General features: G+C 44.0%; 1 protein-coding gene across 1 annotated transcript in view; it reads right to left on the reverse strand.

Moving 5' to 3' along the window:
• Positions 1–5,354: 5,354 nt before the first annotated feature.
• Positions 5,355–18,476, reverse strand: part of KLF13 (KLF transcription factor 13) — a 264,478-nt gene continuing 251,356 nt past the window's right edge. Inside the window, exon 2 of the mRNA XM_069624349.1 lies at positions 5,355–11,099. Coding sequence (XP_069480450.1) covers positions 10,807–11,099 — 293 coding nt within the window. The 3' untranslated portion in view covers positions 5,355–10,806. The remainder of the gene's footprint in view (positions 11,100–18,476) is intronic.

Raw genomic sequence — 18,476 nt, forward strand, 5'->3', positions numbered from 1 at the left:
ACCAATGAGTTGTCGTACTTTTAGTGAGGTCTACAGTAGCCATTTTGAAGGAAGGGTTTAGATGCCCCACCTGACAGTGTTTACCCAATCCCCTTACTCCATTACCATATACAGATATAGTACCTATATTAAAGTTACCTTTCTAGAACCAATGGAATTGAATGCCAAATTGTAAGGGTTACACGTAAATGATGACGAGTTTATAGCATAAATGTTATGTTTTTTATGAAGTTCGTTGGAGTTGAGAAGCAAGAGAGATCATGCATCCGCTGATATGCATGAGACGCCCCGTTTTTTTGTACTTATCATTAAACGGACTCCCTTTGCCAAACCGTTGGATTGTCATAATTGATTTGGTGTTGGAGTATTAATCTGCAACCTCATCCATCTCAACAGTGTTGCTATCTTATCTTAAAGTGCTATTGGGCAAACCCCAGCTCTATGGGCCGGTTGGGGGTCCTGGTGCACAGGCGTCATGTACCCAGAAGCGTAGATAGGATAGGGCCTGAGCGGGGAAGGCCCACCCAAAATCTGTAAATTCCCACTCAGCTGTGCTGTGTGGACATTTACAGATGTTAATGCCACTGCGGTGGGCCCAGCTACATTGGCTTCAGGCTCCACTTCTTGAAAATCCTGGATACGCCTCTGCATGTACCTTGGAACCATGAGTGGCTGAATCATGACCCGGAAATCATCAGAGATCTTCATTCTGCAAGGATGCTAATCTTAAGGCCATACGTGGCCACTGCATACACATTAAGTGCGACTCAGCGAAGAACACTTGTAATGAGCCTGAAGGACTCGCCTGGGTAATGACTGGAAAGCCCATCTCCAGCCCAGGACTTGAGTGCATGCTGCTTTAGTCCAGCCAAATTCAGTCTTTCAAACCCTGTAGGATGCATTGGTAAACTAAACTACACTGCATCATATTTACAAATAGTATCAATAAATGAACAATACCTACATATGTATTAAAAGGAACAAATGACACTGTTCAGACAATGTCATTGTCTGTTCGCTAGAGCCTGTACCAGAGGCCAGAGGACTCTAGTATGTGGTTGGTGACCGCTGCCTGAGTCAACCTGGACAGCATCGAAAGAGGGCGAACGTCAGCTAGCACACAACAGAGACCTATGATAATAGATTTGTCGCTATTAGAGCTTGTGCATGGGAGAATAAAATGCAGCTTCACCTGGGGCTTCCACTAACAGAGCTTGTCCATGTCCTCTTGACCAGAGCTCGGTGTTACTGAAGAGCCAGATAAATACATTTCATACATAGGAGTTTTGCCGTAGGCGGGCCAGCTATCCAGACTTTGGCTTGTCAATCATGAAGTATCACATGCATGCTGTTAGTTACAGAGGAGGAGAGGGCAGTAGGGCAATCAGGAGACTTGCCAACATGCTGGTGCCACTAAAGAGCCATCAGGCGAGGATCTGCAAACTTTTATTCACCAGAGGTTTTGGACTACAACTCCCGTCAGCTCTATCAAGCATAGTCAGTGGTGGGGGATTGTGGGAGTCGTACGCCAAAACATTGTCAGAGCCACAAGTTGCAGACCCCTGGATGTCCAGCTAGATGTAACTCTCACATGACATGTGAATGTTTCTGCCCTGTGCCTTCAGCAGGACCGCCACTCAGGAGGAAATGTCCTTTCTTCCAGACCTGTTTGCCACTGATTCAGAAGAGTCGGAAAGAAACACATGTAATCAATCAGTCATTGTTTATGCACTGTTTTGTTAAGCCAGTTGTTGAACTCACTGATGTGTATGGCTTGGAGAGGTGAAGAATACTTGCCAATGCTGGGGGAGGACATGGGTAAAATTCCCCACCATATTTTTTCAGGTATAATTGATGTATAAGGCATCCTCTGTGAAACACAGTAAATTCCGCCAGTAGCACCGAAGGTCTTATTTAGAAGTATCCTCATTATGCCCTTGCTGGGCCTTATCATATAGGGAGCGACACTGGTGTCACTTAAGGTAGTCTGTGTTGTGATAGATATGATATATGATATGATAGGTTATTTATAATGCGATTAATACCCAGAGGTTTCTAAGTGCATACCCGGGGATGATCGAACACCTGTGGTGCTCCATGTCGTCTTGCTTCCAAGGAGCAAGCACATTGCCCCTGAGCTATCCTCCGGAGAGGATAGGAAGGCCACATGTGATAAAAATGGTTTCCAAAATGCCTTTCTACTTGTTAGTGTTGACCTAAAAAGTAAGTTGGTTCAGTAGAGGATAACAGGGGTGGAAGAGTGAGTAGGCAGGAATTTTGTCGCAATTACTGGCTTTTTTTGCTGTTAGGGATCAGATTTACCTGCGGCTATTAGCTGGAGGTAAATCCTTCACCCCTCCCGGCAATGTTGTAGTGGCCTGGTCCAGTAAAAGTGTCAACCTCGAGTTACTATGTGTGAGGCAAGCATTGCTTTGTGCATTAAACAGTATGCAAGTTGCACAATCTTGTCTAACATTAAGACAAATTGCAAACAAGTGTCTTTCCTCTGCCCTTCTCCGACTTTCACCTGGGACTCAGTGATATCATAAGCATGCCCACGCCCCCGTACTGCGGCATCCATGCCTCCAGATGATTTCTTTTATAGGAGTGCTTGATTCAAGATGGAGGAGATTGTTAGCACCACCGCCCATGCCGTAGGTGTTCACGTGATCAGGGCAAGCGTGCATGGAAGCCTTAGCAATGGAAATAAAGCTGTAATTCACTCACAGCCTCTGTAATGTGACTGCCCCAGTGGGGACAGCTTCCTATCCAGGGTTTGATTAGATCAGGGAGAGATGTGTGTAAAACTTACATGTGGTCATTTCCTCAGGCCTGGCAGAGAAGAACATAAGACATGCTTTTTATTTCCTGGAATTCAGACAGAGAAAAAAGTGGAATGCTTGGGGTCGGAGGTAGAGTTTAACTACCCCATGCAAAGTGACATTTTGCCAGCCTTCCTTACTGGCCAATTAGGCAGATTTGACGTTCTAAGACATAGTTAGTGCCGCCGTGCTGATGATGACTTATTATTGCCTACCCCAAAAATCAGCATCAAACAACCCTCTTCCCCAAAGAGATTGCCCAGTTATTGTCCAGCCGAATCCAAGGCTGATTTTGTATTTGCGTTTATATGGAGCAAACCTATTGAGCAGTTAGGAAAGGTGGGTTAAAGAGAAGGTTAGATGTAGCTTGGATATCCCATAGCACGGAAGGGTGTATATGTAGGAGCAGGATTTCCTAAGTGACCCCTAGGATTTCCCTAAAGAGCAGGGTCTTAAGTCCCTTCCTGAACTGCAGAACCATTGCAACAGTACTGATTGCAGATGGGACAGTGCTCCAGTAGAATGGGGCGTTGAATGAGAATGTGTTCAAGTTTAGTCTTGCTCACTATTCTTAGAGAGGCACAGCTCCACCCTACTGATGAGGTCCAACCAGACCGAAACACGTGTCTGGGGGTGCTGTTGGTACTCTGGTTCAGAGGAGAATTGCCTAGCATTTCGGTGCTGAACTGCCCCAGGGCAGGACAAAGACTGATATGTTCTGGATATTTCTCCTCTGTGAAAGATAGTGAGCTAAAGACTCTGGGTAAGTCTCTCGTAACCAGGACTAATGTCTGGCAGAGAGACTCCCAGGACCCCCTTTATTATTTGCAAGTTTAGTCTTGAGTGTCACAATAGTCTGACTCCTAGAGGAGCAGGTCCAGCCAGAGCCCAATAGAGTTGTCTAGGTAGGCTGGTGTATGGGCAGTAGTTGCCTTATCCTTGATGCAGGCAGTTTGGTACCGTATCCTAGCCAGTGCAATTATCAGCATGTCTTTCACTGGCCAGGACACAGGTGTGGAGAGTGTTCCCTCTATCCATGTGTGAGATTACCAGTCCCTGGAGCTTTAGGTGAAAGGAAGGGTTTAATGGAAACCATGCAGTTTGGGCTTTTCGTTGATATTCTGGTTGAAGGAGAGAGTGTTGTCAATTAACTCAAGTGATTTAGCACATGGGGCCAAATGGTATGTGTATCCATCAAGGTGCATGTCTGTCAGACACCCTTGGATTGCCTCCTGTGTAAATGGATGAACTGATAGGGTGGATTCTGTTTTGGCGGCACTCATTTTCAGGTAGGTGCTTGGCATCCGAGCTTGAGGGAGGCGAGGCATTTCCTGAGGCCTGAAATGTCTTGTATACAATTTGCTTTGAGGAATACCTGAGGCTCTTCGGCTTACTGGTGAAGTGAGAGAGTAGCGTCATCGAGCAGCAAAGCAAGTGTCTCCATATAGAGCATGAGTATCCAACGTGTCACTTTCCAGTCATTTTGAACTTGGACTCCCATGATCCTCATCAATAATTACTATGCAGGCTAGGACTGGTGGTATTAAGAGCCAAGGGTTGCAGACACCTGGTATAGAGATTGATGGTCACGAGGGAGAGATTGATCACTATGGGAATCTGTAGGTGATCAGGAGACTGCAGCATCTGAAGTTACACATCTGGACTGCTCGGTATCCTTTTTCAAGGAATATTAGGAGAAGCAGTTGAGGGCTGGGCTTGTGAACTGCATTCTTTCTGCATGCAGGCTTGTAAATGTGAAGTTGTCAACAGTGTCAAACGCGGCAAAGATGGCACAGTGGTCAAAGAGGACCAGAGGCCGAAATCACACTCATCCTGGATTTGGAGAGCATCATCTAGGACATGGATGGTGACAGTTATGCACTGCATCTGTAAAGTAGTAGAGCAGGTAGTATTGGTTAATCTGATGATTTGAGTTGGTTGGAACTTTTTTTTACCAATGAACGGAAGACTAATGATAGGCTTGTAGTTGGCAGGGATGTCTGTGTCCAAACTGAGTTTTTTGGGGAGTGGCTCAACAAAGAGCTGAGAGGAAAAAGCCCTGATCGAGTATGGCAGTGTTGTCCAACTCCAGGCCTCGAGGGCAGGAAACATGTCTGATTTTCAAGATATTCCTCATTAGCAACATGAGATAAATTTGCATATTCTCATTCCAATTGTATGCAAATTTATCTCATGAATATCAATGAGGGATATCCTGAAATACATCACGGTTTCAGCCCTCGAGGCGTAGTGTTGGAGCATTGGCTATTTGGTGGATGAAGATAACGGTGGATCCTGAGAACTGTTTCACGACGGCGGAAGGAACCATGACGCCCCTCCCACTGTAAAGGCAACAGCACATTAAGGAGCACAGCAAATGGATATTTTTTTACTGCAACAGCTGGACCCGTGAAAAGCTAAATATATACAATTTAAAACAATACGTTTTTCTGTCCTTCAATCAAAGGCAAATGATATAGGAACATAAACACCGTAGAGCCCAACACCATGAATTTAGAAAAATCCAAAGGCTTCTTTGTACAGGATAATTCTTGTTTATTTTGCTACATTTGAGTGCATTTGATTCCTATGGTATGCAAAACAATGCAGCGAGTCAAACACAATAGGCTCTTAAGGGCTCAGACGTCAATATAGGGGTAAAGGAACATGAGGTTTTAGAAACACCACTTGTTTTGGGATCACACCGGATATTTACTGCATGGTGTAAATATTCAAAATGCATCATTTACCCGTTGCCGTATTTTCGATGCACCTTTGCCATAAATGCCCCCTTTGTGAGCCCCACTCTTATATAACTGGTATTTAATAAAGAAGTTGTTTTTAAAATACCACCTTTTTTTACCGTTACCAGCTGCCATATTCATGAAAGGCCCTACGCATCAGTACTGTACACAACTTATTTACCAATAGTATATGGGCAAATTGCTGGGGTCCGGCCCAGCCTGTTGTAGCAAAGGTTAGCATGTATCAGGATCAAATATAAATGGGTTAAAAAAAAGTACAACATCACAAAAGCAAAATGGCTCCTTTTTTATAAAATAATTCAATTCAATATATAGCACATAGGGAAAAGGTGGACAGGTAGGACAAATAAACACATGATATATATGAAATATTGTTTAACATAATACTTGAAATGACAGTCTTGATTGCTGGGTGATTTGCTTAAATATTACAGCAAGTAACAGAGTAACAATAGGTCTGCAGAAAGTGCAATGACCTCGGTTCACCTTTGAGCCCCAGTACTTTGTACTCCTTTCCTGCACACCCTGGCCTGCAATAGCACCCAAACACAAGTAATATGGGTGGGCGTAAACCTGTTCACACCCACACATTAACCTCAAAATGCCTGCCCAGGACATAGCACGCCCCTTAAACATAGAGGTCCCCTCAGAGTCTAGAAGCCCAATATCATTTAGATTGGAAACTGTGCTGCATGGAACCAGAGGAAGGAGAAGACGGTGGACTGGTGTTGGACTACTGGAATGTTGTGTGCATACAAAACATGCTTCTGCACTCAAGTGTAGGCGCTTCACTACATAAAACAGCACAGAGCAGCTGTTGGGGTGGACGCACTTATGCTGCTTAATGAGGGTGTGAGGCAGGTCTCTCACAGGCCACGAGGGGCCTCCAGAATGGCGTGCACAAGACCAGCCTGCAACCACTGTTACGGGACTTAAGATCTCCCAAAAACGGCCAGGCATGGGGTGCCCATTGGCACAGCTCTAGTCATGCTGACAGCGCGTGTGATATCCTCAGGAAGTCAAAGAGTCGAGTTGACCCAACTGGGACTTCCAAAACGTGTCACACGGCACTGGCCCATGCCCGAGGCGAGCATGCTCGGCATGAGTTACCCATCCAACTTAAAAAAAACGTAGAACTCCCACCGTTCTCCCAGTTCCTCGTCAATAATTGTTTTGATGACACTTTCACCTTTCCCTTTCTGCATGAAGACACTTGACCAGAATCCCATTTTAGTAAAAGGACTCTTACGTGTGTTGTTGATTTTTCAGTAGAAATTCTTTCTGGAGCAAACACTATCCTCATGAGTGCACCGTCTAATATGTATTAGCACATGCACCCCATTGTAGACCCCCTCCCTCGCACCAGCCAATCAGAATGCAGTCTATAATCTCTGGTAATGACATCTTTCCAAATATTCTTACGAGAACAGCTTCCTAACAACATTCTGTTTCCTCTTTGTGTGCACAACTCCATGTGCTAATGACCTTAAAGACCACAGGAGGGGGGTCACCCTCGCTTGAACCTATTGGGGAGGGGGTCATTCTACAAGACTTAACTAAAGTTGTGTGATAGATCCGCTAATGTAACACACGGATTGTAGGCATTCTTACATACAAGCACTCAGAAAAGCTGATTAACAGCTGCTTTTGCCTTTGTATGTATCATGTCTAACTAATCCGCACTGCCTGCAATGTCCAATGCAAATGTGTTTGTCTGTTGGTGTCATGAGTTGGTGTTTTGTCTTGATTTTTCACTTTGTGGCATTTTTTTATGTATGTACGTTTTTTCTCTCACACTATTAACAAATGGGTGGTGTCATCATGTAGACTGTTAGAATTTCAAAACAGACAGCTGTTCATGGTGTACCCTAGAACCCACCCCCCCCACAGCTCTGCTATTCTTTAAAAGCTACATGTACTACTTGGCGCAACTCACAGAAAATGAACAGTTGAACGTTCAGCTTCATGCATCTAACACACAAATTCACCTCCGAATGAACAGGAACAACAAGACCAGATGCCTGGATCACATCCACCATTGTATGTCAGGGAGATTCCTCTAATTCAATTGCACTAAAAGTGAGAAACCTGAACTTGGCTGCGGAGCTGAGGCAACTACCCCCCCTTATCATAAGAAGCAGCTCAATAGCCCACACAGAAGATAAAGTACCTGAAGTTATATTCGATCCAGAACATCCTTTCACGCCGCATGTCAACACAGCGGTGTAAGGAGCAAACTTTCAATTTACAGGGCTTTGCCAATGTTCCCATTCCAACCATTGGCACATCTAGACTATGCAACACGCCTTATGCTGGCCTACCCAAGAACCTAATGGAATCATTAAAAATAACCACACTAAATAGGGATTAAATAATACATGACACAGAAGGCAGATGTCATATACCACACAAGTGCCTGTGTGTGGGTTTAGAAGAAAGACTTCAGTGGGGTTCGCCAGTGTTGGGGTGATCTGAACTTGGGTTGTGTTGTTGAGGATTGGTGATGTTTATAACGTTTCAACGTTGCTGCCTCTATCTGTGTAGACACTGATGGTATTGACGTCAGACTGAGAGTTGGAGTGTTCCTTAATGACAGTAAATAGGGTCTGTTGGAGAAGGCTAGGAGTTTATTAGGAGAAAACAAGAGTTTTCCTGGTGTATCATCTGGTTGAATCTTTTTCTGGAGGGTTCAGACGGCCTCTTGGTCAGTTTGCAAGGAGTGGTCCATTTTCTTTCAATCTTAAAAGGCGCAGTTTTAATTGTCTTGAGGTTGTGTGAATGACATGAAGATTTCTTTCTTAACTTGGCTTTGGCCCATTTGAGATGTGCAGGATCCTCAAGTTGTGGATAGAGTGCAATTCCAGCAATAAACATGCCAGTCTACAGAGCCAAGAAACTGGAAAGGACAGGTTTCAATTCTGATCCACCTTGAAATGTGTGTTCTTTTGGAGGAGTGTGGGTGCAGATGTTGTCTGGATGGGTCTGGAGAAGAATTAGGGGCACGCTCAATCCAAATTAGATTCATTAGGCCACATGTAGACAGATGCTGTAGGCAATGTGAAGGAGGTTTTGCTCTGCAGAGAGAGCGTATCCTTGGTGTTGCTTTGTGCAAGCCTGACCCCTGTTAGTTAAGCGTTAAAGCTGACACTGCAGAGTGGAACTGATGACTGAAATCTTCTAGGAGTTACACATGTGAGGAGATGCGCATATGAGAGGAAAGTTGTCCAAGGGCTGGGGAGAGAAGGAGCTTGACGGCGGACTAAGGAAGCCAGAGTGGTGGGATTAGATGTTCTGAGCTCTGCATAGTAGGTGTGTTACTATTAGGGAAAACGGTTTTTGGGGTTAATACAACAAAGTTCAGCCCTGCCACTGGTAATCCAGCGCCTATTCCTTAACAGGGGCCCACGTGCACATGTGGTAGCACCATCAGTGATAGAAACAGTCACAACAAATATATGAGGTCTCCTTGCCCAAAGGTGTGCCAGTGGAACCATTAATTAGGGAAGATGAAAAATTAGATGATGATTTTCCAAGAACGCTTTGTAGACATACATTATGCATCTGCACCACCCATTTCTTTCATCATCCTGAAAAAATCCCCTAACGTGCCAGTTCTACCAAAGGAAGCATTGCATGGAATCAAGAGGGGCAGCCAAGGAACTCGGGGGGGGGGGGGGGGGGCACCTATTTTTTCGAAGCCTTTTGTTCTGGTCCTAGGGAAAAATTGTCATCGTAGTCCCTTCAAACCAATACAGTTCAGCGTTACATGTATAGGCACTGTAGAGTGTTGCCGGGACCTCTTCATTGTGAATACTGAGTGTGCACTACATTGAAACTGCCCAAGTATGAAAAAGTCGTAAAGTCCAAGTTGAAGAGCAGGTGATTTTTAGCAACTGGATCAGCTTTTAGAGTGAACATTTAACTAAAATTCTAAAAAACACACATTTAAAAACCAATATCTTATTTACAGCATTTTGGAAGGGGATCCGATCATGAGTAAACGTGGAGTGAACAGCCCTGCTCAAGAGACACTTTATGAATAGGCCTCCTCCCTTACACTCCACTGCTTGACCGGAATTGAGAGGAAGGCTCCAATCATGATGTCATACCAAGATGTCTTCCTTGCCTTGCACCCGTGGCTGATCAGTTTGTAATGACATTTCCTTGAGGGAAAAACGTTGATTGGTCCCAGGTTTTCTGCTTTGTTTCAACCTGGTCATTAGCAAAAGGCACTTTATTTCCCTGTATTCCAACTAAACTGAAACCATAGGAACAGAAACAAACAGTCTGTGATAACATAACCGTGGGCTGGCGATTTGTGCAAGCGGGTTGGTGCTGAGCATTCATTGGCTAGAACTAAAGAGCGTTTCCATCATTGGCGCACACAACCGAAGAGAAGGCTGGATGATGCAGAACGAAGAAAAGGACATACCCAATGATTCTAAGCGGATCATTCCCAAATGGAAACACGTTTTTTGTTTGTACGAAAAGACAAGCAGTGGCTATTTCTATGCGGATGGATGCGTGTGGTCTTTGTTATGGGAAGGCTGGGAACCACTAAAAGGGCATCTGATTCACCCTACCAACCACAAGTCTGGCCTCAATGCAAAGGTGGCAGAGGCCAGGGGGTAAAATGCTGCTTTCCTGCAGCACGAATCCTTGCATCCGCCCTGTGGATGAGAAGCAGTGTCACAAATCCAAATGCAAAACCTCCTAACACAGTACATTATGTTCGAGAGTAAGGTAAGGCTGAAACAATGCTGTGACCAGAGGAACACATGATATCACGCACAATTCTATCCCTGAGAGCAGGAAAAAGGGAGAAAGGACACAAGTCGATTTCTGAGACGCAGATGAACGCTTCTGTTGTGCAATTTTGTATCCGTCTTCACAAAGGCGTTAAGAATCCTGAGTTAAAAAAAAAACATCTCCACTGTTTTGTGTTTGCATTTTTTAAATAATTATAGCAAATGCGTTCATTGCAATTTACGGCTTAAAAACAAGTAAAGACCACAAAAACATTGCAGAACTGGTAAAAAAAAACAAGGAAAATACCAAAGTCTATCCACGTTGGACATCAGTTGTGGTAGCCGTCCATTTTGGCAACATTTAAAAAAAACATTCTGCTTGGTTAATGACAGTAACACAATAAGAGTAAAGTAAAGAGCAATCAACGAGGTGTGTTTGCGACAGAGCTCTGATATCCAGAGCAGATGGCCTCATGGTGAGTGGGCCGGGCTGATTGTAGGACTTGAAGCGTCGGAACGACTGTAGTCACTGACGGATCCTGTCCTAGAATTGCTCTTACCCCGGCTCTTGAGCATGCCGGGTTGGAAGGCGGCGTGCCGTCGGGCATGCTTCATCAGGTGGTCGCTGCGCATGAAGCGCTTCTCGCATATGGGACAGGCAAACTTCTTCTCCCCGGTGTGAGTGCGGTAGTGGCGGGCCAGCTCGTCAGATCGGGCAAACTTCTTGTTGCATTCCTGCCAGCTGCATGCAAATGGTCTTTCGCCTATTAGAAACAGAAAGACAGTATTGTTAACACAACGTGTTTCAAGATCTCCGCAAACACTACAAATTAATCAATGTGAACTCAAGGGATCTACCTAAATCTACTACATGAAGTACAACCAAACATGACTTTACAACAGCAACTGCTCCAGAAGGAGAGCACATGGGAGAAAACATATAGAGAAACATGGGCACGAGGAGGTGAGGTCACATGTTCAAGGTACAGTTAAGAAGCAAGGATGAGATACTCTTGCAAGTCAGAGAATTGACTGCAGATATAAGACTTCGAGAACATTGATTTCTTTCTGCTGAATGCGATTTATTCAATAACCGGCCACCTTTGACGGTCCTAATAGATTTTTGATAATGTCAATAATCGAAAACCAAAGACAACAAAGATTTGATAAAAAAATGACTCCAACATTACCGAAATTGGCTTAAATTCTTTAACACGATCCGGGACCAAGATCAAGCCGAAAAAATGCTACAGCTAATTATGTTAAAGGATAGCAGACACATATGGGAAATAATAAATATCGGACAGTTAAAACAAACTTTTGTCATGTCAAATGGAGTAAACACAGCAAATTGGGTCAAACATTTCTCGACTGCCTTCGCGACTAAAGCACCTGCAGAAATGTCATCTTACCCTCAGATAACATAGAGTTGGTCTGTGACAGAAACACATGAAAACATAGAAAAGGCTATCCAAAAATGTAAAAACTCAAGAGCTCTGGGTCCTGATGGCATTTCAAATGTAACACTCAAACAAAACAAATCGCAATGGGCCTCTTTAATCAAGATCTTGTTTGAGCAGATTGCGAGGACCAAAACACTTCCTGATACATGGAGACAAGCGTGATTGTGCCGGTGTTCAAGAAGGGCGATCGAGATGATCCTGCAAACTATCGTCCGACCGCCTTTCTTGATACCATGGGCAAAGTGTTAGCAACATTTTTGCATGAAAAACTGGCAAAATGGGCAGAAGGTGCAGCAGCGACAGATAAGCGGCAAACAGGACTTACAAAAGGAGTAGGAGCCGAGCTAAATCTGATGTTATTCAACATAGCTAAATTAGAAGCTCTGAAGAATAACAAGCAACTACGTCTTGCATTTATTGACTTAAGACAGGCTTTCGACTGTATTAACAGGCAGACTTTATGGAGTAAACTGAAGGCCTGGGGATGTCCCGACAATTTACTACAGCCGATAATGGCATTATATTCAAACACATCGATCAGAGTAAGGCTAAACAAACAAGGAGACTTAACGGAAGAAATACAGACTGAAAGGGGAGTGAAACAGGGATACCCTTTAGCGGCACTCCTGTTTAAACTCTTCATCTCAGATCTACCAAAGGCCTTAATGCAACCAAGGACCTTTCTCCAAAAGTCAATGGCGAGCAAATCAGCTGGGTTATCTATGCTGATGACATTGTGCACTTAGACCTAACACAAATAGGCCTACAAAGATTACTTACAGCCTTACAACGCCATCTGAAGAAAAACGACCTGGAAATAAACGTACAAAAATCAAAGATAATGGGCCTCATTACACGGATGGCGGTGAACCATGGTGCTATTAGCGCCATGGTTCATGCCGGTAAAATACCGGCACCGCCTTGGTGGAAAGGGGAATTACCGCCCTATTCCAAGGTTGGTGGGGCGGTAATTCCCCCTTTCACCATTGCCCTTCCCCATTCCCATTTTTGCCCCATAGGGCTCTATGGGAATGGGGAAGGCGCTAATTACGGTACCGCAAATTGCGGTACCGTAATTAAGCTCCCTGGTCCCTTTGCGGGTTGGATTTTTAACGCCTGCAAAAAGCAGGCGTTAAATTCCCCAACCCGCAAAGGGACCTCGTAGTAAGGCGGTAAGGATTTACCGGTAAAATACTGCTACCGGTAAACCCTTACCGCCATCCGTGTAATGAGGCCCAATATCTTTTGGTCGGAAATTACAACCTTGATCCAAGAGCTTTACCTGGAAGGTAAACAATAAACCTTTGCAACAAACGGATAGAATACGCTATCTAGGAGTCATTTTCAACACATCAATACGGGAATGGAGCTGGAAGCAAGACTTGCTGTGAAGAATGCAGATGTTTGCCTTACAAGGAGCCAAGCTGCATGCCAAGTTTGGCAAATTTACACTATGCCAAGTTTGGCAAATTTACTCTATCTTCGGTATTAACATTCTATCTGCAAAAAGTGGTCCCTGCAATAACCTTTGGCAGCAAAGCTGGATGGAACATCAATGCACAATTTTGGGATCAACTGGAAGCAATGTTCTGGCGTAGTGTTGAAACTCCCCCAAAGTGTATCAATGATCGCCATTCGTCATGAGCTAAGTATAGAAACATTATATGGTACAGTCTTTTAGAAATCTATAACAACTTTGCGCAAGATGCGAATTGACCCTACGGTGAAACCTTATGAGATTCTAAAAGTGAAATCAATGCACATCTTGAATGATCTTTTTAGAATCTGGGAAGAGAAACTATTAAAGATACTAAAGGAAGCAGAGATATCTTTGCAACAAGTGTTACACATGCCACAAATTGCAAAAAAGCGGATTCGCCGATGGAATTGGATTGTTAACGAAGGAAAACGTACGAAAATGAAGACAGCTTGTGATTTTGGACTGTCTTTACACGAAATTGGTATCCTCCAAAAATATTTGTCCAAATTTCCTTCATGTTACCATCGGGATCAATTCCTCAGATTGCGATTGAACCTTTACAAAACTAAAGAGATATTGACTCTGAAGTGAGATAGTAAAACAACAGATAATCTACGCCGCTTTTGCAACCAAGCAGTTGAGTCCGTGAAACATCTGGTGATTGGCTGCACAGCAAACTCTGCCTTACGCACGCTACACATTGGGAAATATGCGCCCAAAAATGACAATACGGAGGAATGGTGGAGCTAATTGATTTCTGGTGAAAATCAGCAATTGACTTGTGGAGTTATACATTTTATGGACAAAATCACGTCAGATTGTTCCAAAAAGATAACTCCTTAGCTAATAACCTCATGGTGTATGTTGGGGCACTAACAAAGAAGCGTGTGTAGAAATATGTCTGCTGTGTTAGTTGTGACAAAAAGTGTGTTTTTCTTTTCAAAACTAATCTACAAATAAAAAATTCAAAAATAATAATAATGTCAATAATGCCTTCTAGTTTGGCTGTCCTTTTTTTAGACTGGTTATTTTCTTAAGAAACTACTTATAGACAGGAGCCATTTGCGAGGGTTAGCGGATGGTGGCTAGTTTTGCAGATATGCACCTGCATTTTGATGACCTGTTTTTTGCTTATTTTCTCTATGGATCTGTGGTCATTTTACATTGGAAATATCTGGCGAATACATTTTTGAGGGTAAACAGTTTGCAGATGTTTGTACAGTTCTGTACACCCCTATTTTCCCGTCCTCATCTGCTGCTTTTCCTTTGATTTCATTTTCTTGCTTTGACTCATTCCTCTATGACCACCATAGTGGCTGCTTTCTTTGTTCGAAGATCTTTGCAAAAGGTGTTTTTGGCGGGCAGGTTTTTTCAAAAGATATTTTTGTGGAGCAGCCTTTTCCAGAGGTGTTTTTGTGGAGCTGTGTTTTTCAGCAGGTGTTTTTGTGGGGCAGCCCTTTTAAGAAGCTGTTTTTGTGGAACTGTCTCTTCCAAAGATGTTTTGTGGACCTGTGTTTTCAGAAGATGGTTTTTGGAGCAGCCTTTTTCGGGTGGTGTTTTTGCATGTGGCCCCTTTTACCAGCCTCGATCAGGCGACGTTTACTCACTCAAACAGAGCTGAACTGATTCACTTGTATGCAGCATGTGGGGGGCAAATGAATGTGCTCATTTACAAGCTTGGTCTCTTGGCACTGATGTGCCGAGGTTAGATGAGAAGCAGTGGGAATTAGCAGCTTCAGCAAGACAACACGGTCCAGATGTTTTAGGTATTATTTTATGTGACGTTTTCTTATGCGCCTGTTTGCAGGCGTATCGCTCCAATGTGCAGGTATGCATGGGGTGGTAGGCATGATACAAACGAGGAAGAGTAGGGAAATGTAGAGACATCTCACAGATATGGGGGTCGGGGCGGGGGTTCATGCATGTACATGCATTTTAGGGAGTGGGACGGAATGGTCAGGGCGGTAGTCAGAAGTGTACAAATACACCAAAAGTATTTACAAACGTACAATTGTAAACATCACACATCAGGGCGAGAGGGAGAAGGAAACAAGTCATGTTACTATTCACAGAAACATGGAATGTAAACTCCAAGTTAGCAGTGTTTAATGGGGGCTGACACATGGCACACAAATGACTGTTTTGCAGTGGTACATTCTCTGAAACATGAGATTTTAATTCTGGCTAGCAGAGTTAAATTGCCTGAAACATCGGGTGTACATTCTGGGAAGTAGTGTTGACTGGCCTGAAATATGAGAGATAAAGATTTGTCTTTAGTGTTAAATGGACTAAAACATGACATCTCATTTCTGGTTAGAGGTGTTCAATCGCTGGAAAGACTTGATGTAATTTATAAGTTAGTATTGTTCAAGTGCCTGTAACATGGGGGTGTAGATTCGGTATCAGCATTCTTGATGGACAAAAAAAATGGACCTTTTAAATTTGACCGGAATTTTTGTATCGTTTTTTGGTGGAATGTCGGTCAAATGTAATTAAATATATATATATGTATATATATATATATATAGGGTGGGGTAAGGGAATACGTTAAGGTGGGCGGAAGTGAGGAGGGGTGCAAGAGGTCTCCCCCTTATTTTAGAGCAAAAAAAGACCGCAAAAAATGCTGTCAAATTGGAAAAGGTCAAAAATGTTCGATCAAGTAGACCTACACCGTATATTCTGGTTAACAGTGTTCAATGGCCTAACATGAGATGTACATTCTGGTTAGCACTGTTAAATGGCTGAAACGTGGGGTGTACATTTCAAGTTAGGAGTGTTCACTGGCCTGAAACATGGGGTGCACATTCCCAGTTAGCAATGTTTAAATGAGATGTACATTTCAAGTTTACAATGTTAAACGGCCTGAAACATGGGGTGCAAGTTCGGGAAAGCAGTGTGAAACGGCGGGTGCGTTCCCTAAAGCACAGTTCTGCACAGCAGTCGGGCGCGAAAGCAACAGTACAGGGTGTTCACATCTGGTGCAGATGAAAGAGGCCCTGGGCATGGAGATGTGCATAGATATTAATGAGGCAGCTGCTGTAGCTTGCACGCCAGTTACCACACCCGCGGCTGCAGGATGGCGGCCTGCCGGTAAGGTGTGTGTGTGAGTGCAGGAAGCAGTGGCAGGTGACGGGGCGTGCCGGCAGAACATATAGATAAACGGCAGACGTTGGGGTGGACTTGGTTTGGGAACAGAGAGAAGGTTGTTAAAAATAGGCACGTGTTAACATTAAAGAGGGTTCATACACAAAACTAGGTTCAACTTCATTTGGGGAAAAAGTGTGTAAAAGTAATACGAATTTTATGTTCGATTTATTAGACTTTCCTCAGAACTTGTTTTAAAACAAATAAAACCTAGGGATAGCACAGACAGGGCAGCCTGGAACGCCGAAAGCAAGGGGAATTGCCAGAACCCACCCCTTTCTCTTATGACTTAAACGTTGTCCAAATGTGCACAGTGTCATGCACAATGCCATGGGCGTAATTTTAGAGTTGACAGGGTCTTTGTCGTCCCCCTCATCCCCAACTTGTGTGGCACTGCAGTTCCTGCCACTCATTTGGTAGGGGCCCTTTTCATTTAGATGTAATGTCGTCTCCCCCCTCCCCGGCCCCCACCCAACAGTTTTGGCAAAGTTGCTCCACTGCACAATGCCCGCTGTGATTTGCGATTTCACTTTTGCACATTAAAACTGGGGACGTTGCCTCTTCTGTGCCTGCACGTGTGTGCGGTTCTGGCTGTGCAGTTGCACATTGCCTGCTATCTCGCGTTTTTCAAACCTTTGCAGAATGCAGCGTGGTTTTCAAGGATCCACACAGTGGGGAGCAGGAGGTATGACCAAGAAGGTCCTGCCACTCTGTGTAGTGCACACATGTAGTGTGGCACCTGAAGCATCGAAAACACTAGGACATGTAAGTTCTCTGGCTGCGGGGCACTGGGTATGGCTACAAAGCAGTAATTGACTGCTGTCAGGAGCACACTCCAATAGCCTGCACTAACCGCATAATCACTGGCCTTTATCTGAGCATATTATGGAGACAAGAATGTCCCTGACCGGGGTGGTCAGCATGATACCAGTGCAGGAGTGAGAAACAGAGGATGTCCAGACATTAAGCTACCACTAATGGGTAATAACAGTGGCAAATATTACTGAACTGCTTAGAACTGAATCACCACAACGCCCTATCACGAGGTGGGCGGTAGCCCTTAAATGCGGCGGTTACGGTATTACTGCCATACTTAAGGGCTGGCCCAATCACGAGTTGGGTACTAAATGGGCTGTTTTACCTCCAGCTTTTTGCTGGAGGTGAAAATCCCATTTAGTGCCATGTTTTCTGCGCTATTACCGCCGGCTGTATTAGCAAGCGGTATTAGTTACGATGACCCAATGGGAAATGGGGATTTACTGTTAATGCCCAACCTGTGATCCTGCGGTAATAACGCCGGACCAGTTGGCACTAACACTTTTACAGTTGGACGGTACTACAGCCGAGATTCTGCCCGGTTACTTTTATTAACTAAACTGATTTAATGCTTCTATCTTTTCTCTGCTAGTTACGTTTGTGTCTAACAATTAATATCAATGCTGCCTTTCCTTTCTTAACCTGTTGTGTCCCTCCTCCATCTCCAGACGCATTCCCTATGCGATTGTGCAAGCTGCTCGCCTGTATAACTGTTCTCTAACACAGCTTTACAAGTGACAAGTGCTCATGATAGAAGTATGTAGCATATAATGCTCATGTTGGAGGTATGCACCCATATGATAGAAGAATGTACCCCTATAATGCTCATGATGGAAGAATGTTCTCATATAATGCTCCTGATGTACGTATGCACCCATATAAAGCTTATGATGGAAGTATGCACCCATATAAAGCTTAAGATAGAAGTATGCACCCATATCATGCTCATGATGGAGGTATGCACCCACATGATGGAGGTATGCACCCATATAATGCTCATGATGGAGGTATGCACCCATATGATGGAGGTATGCACCCATATAAAGCTTATGATGGAAGTATGCACCCATATAAAGCTCATGATGGAAGTATGCACCCATACAAAGCTTAAGATGGAAGTATGCACCCATATAAAGCTTAAGATAGAAGTATGCACCCATATCATGCTCATGATGGAGGTATGCACCCACATGATGGAGGTATGCACCCATATAATGCTCATGATGGAGGTATGCACC

This window comes from Ambystoma mexicanum, chromosome 11 (assembly GCF_040938575.1).
Source record: "Ambystoma mexicanum isolate Mex_15411 chromosome 11, UKY_AmexF1_1, whole genome shotgun sequence".
Lineage (NCBI taxonomy): Eukaryota > Metazoa > Chordata > Amphibia > Caudata > Ambystomatidae > Ambystoma > Ambystoma mexicanum.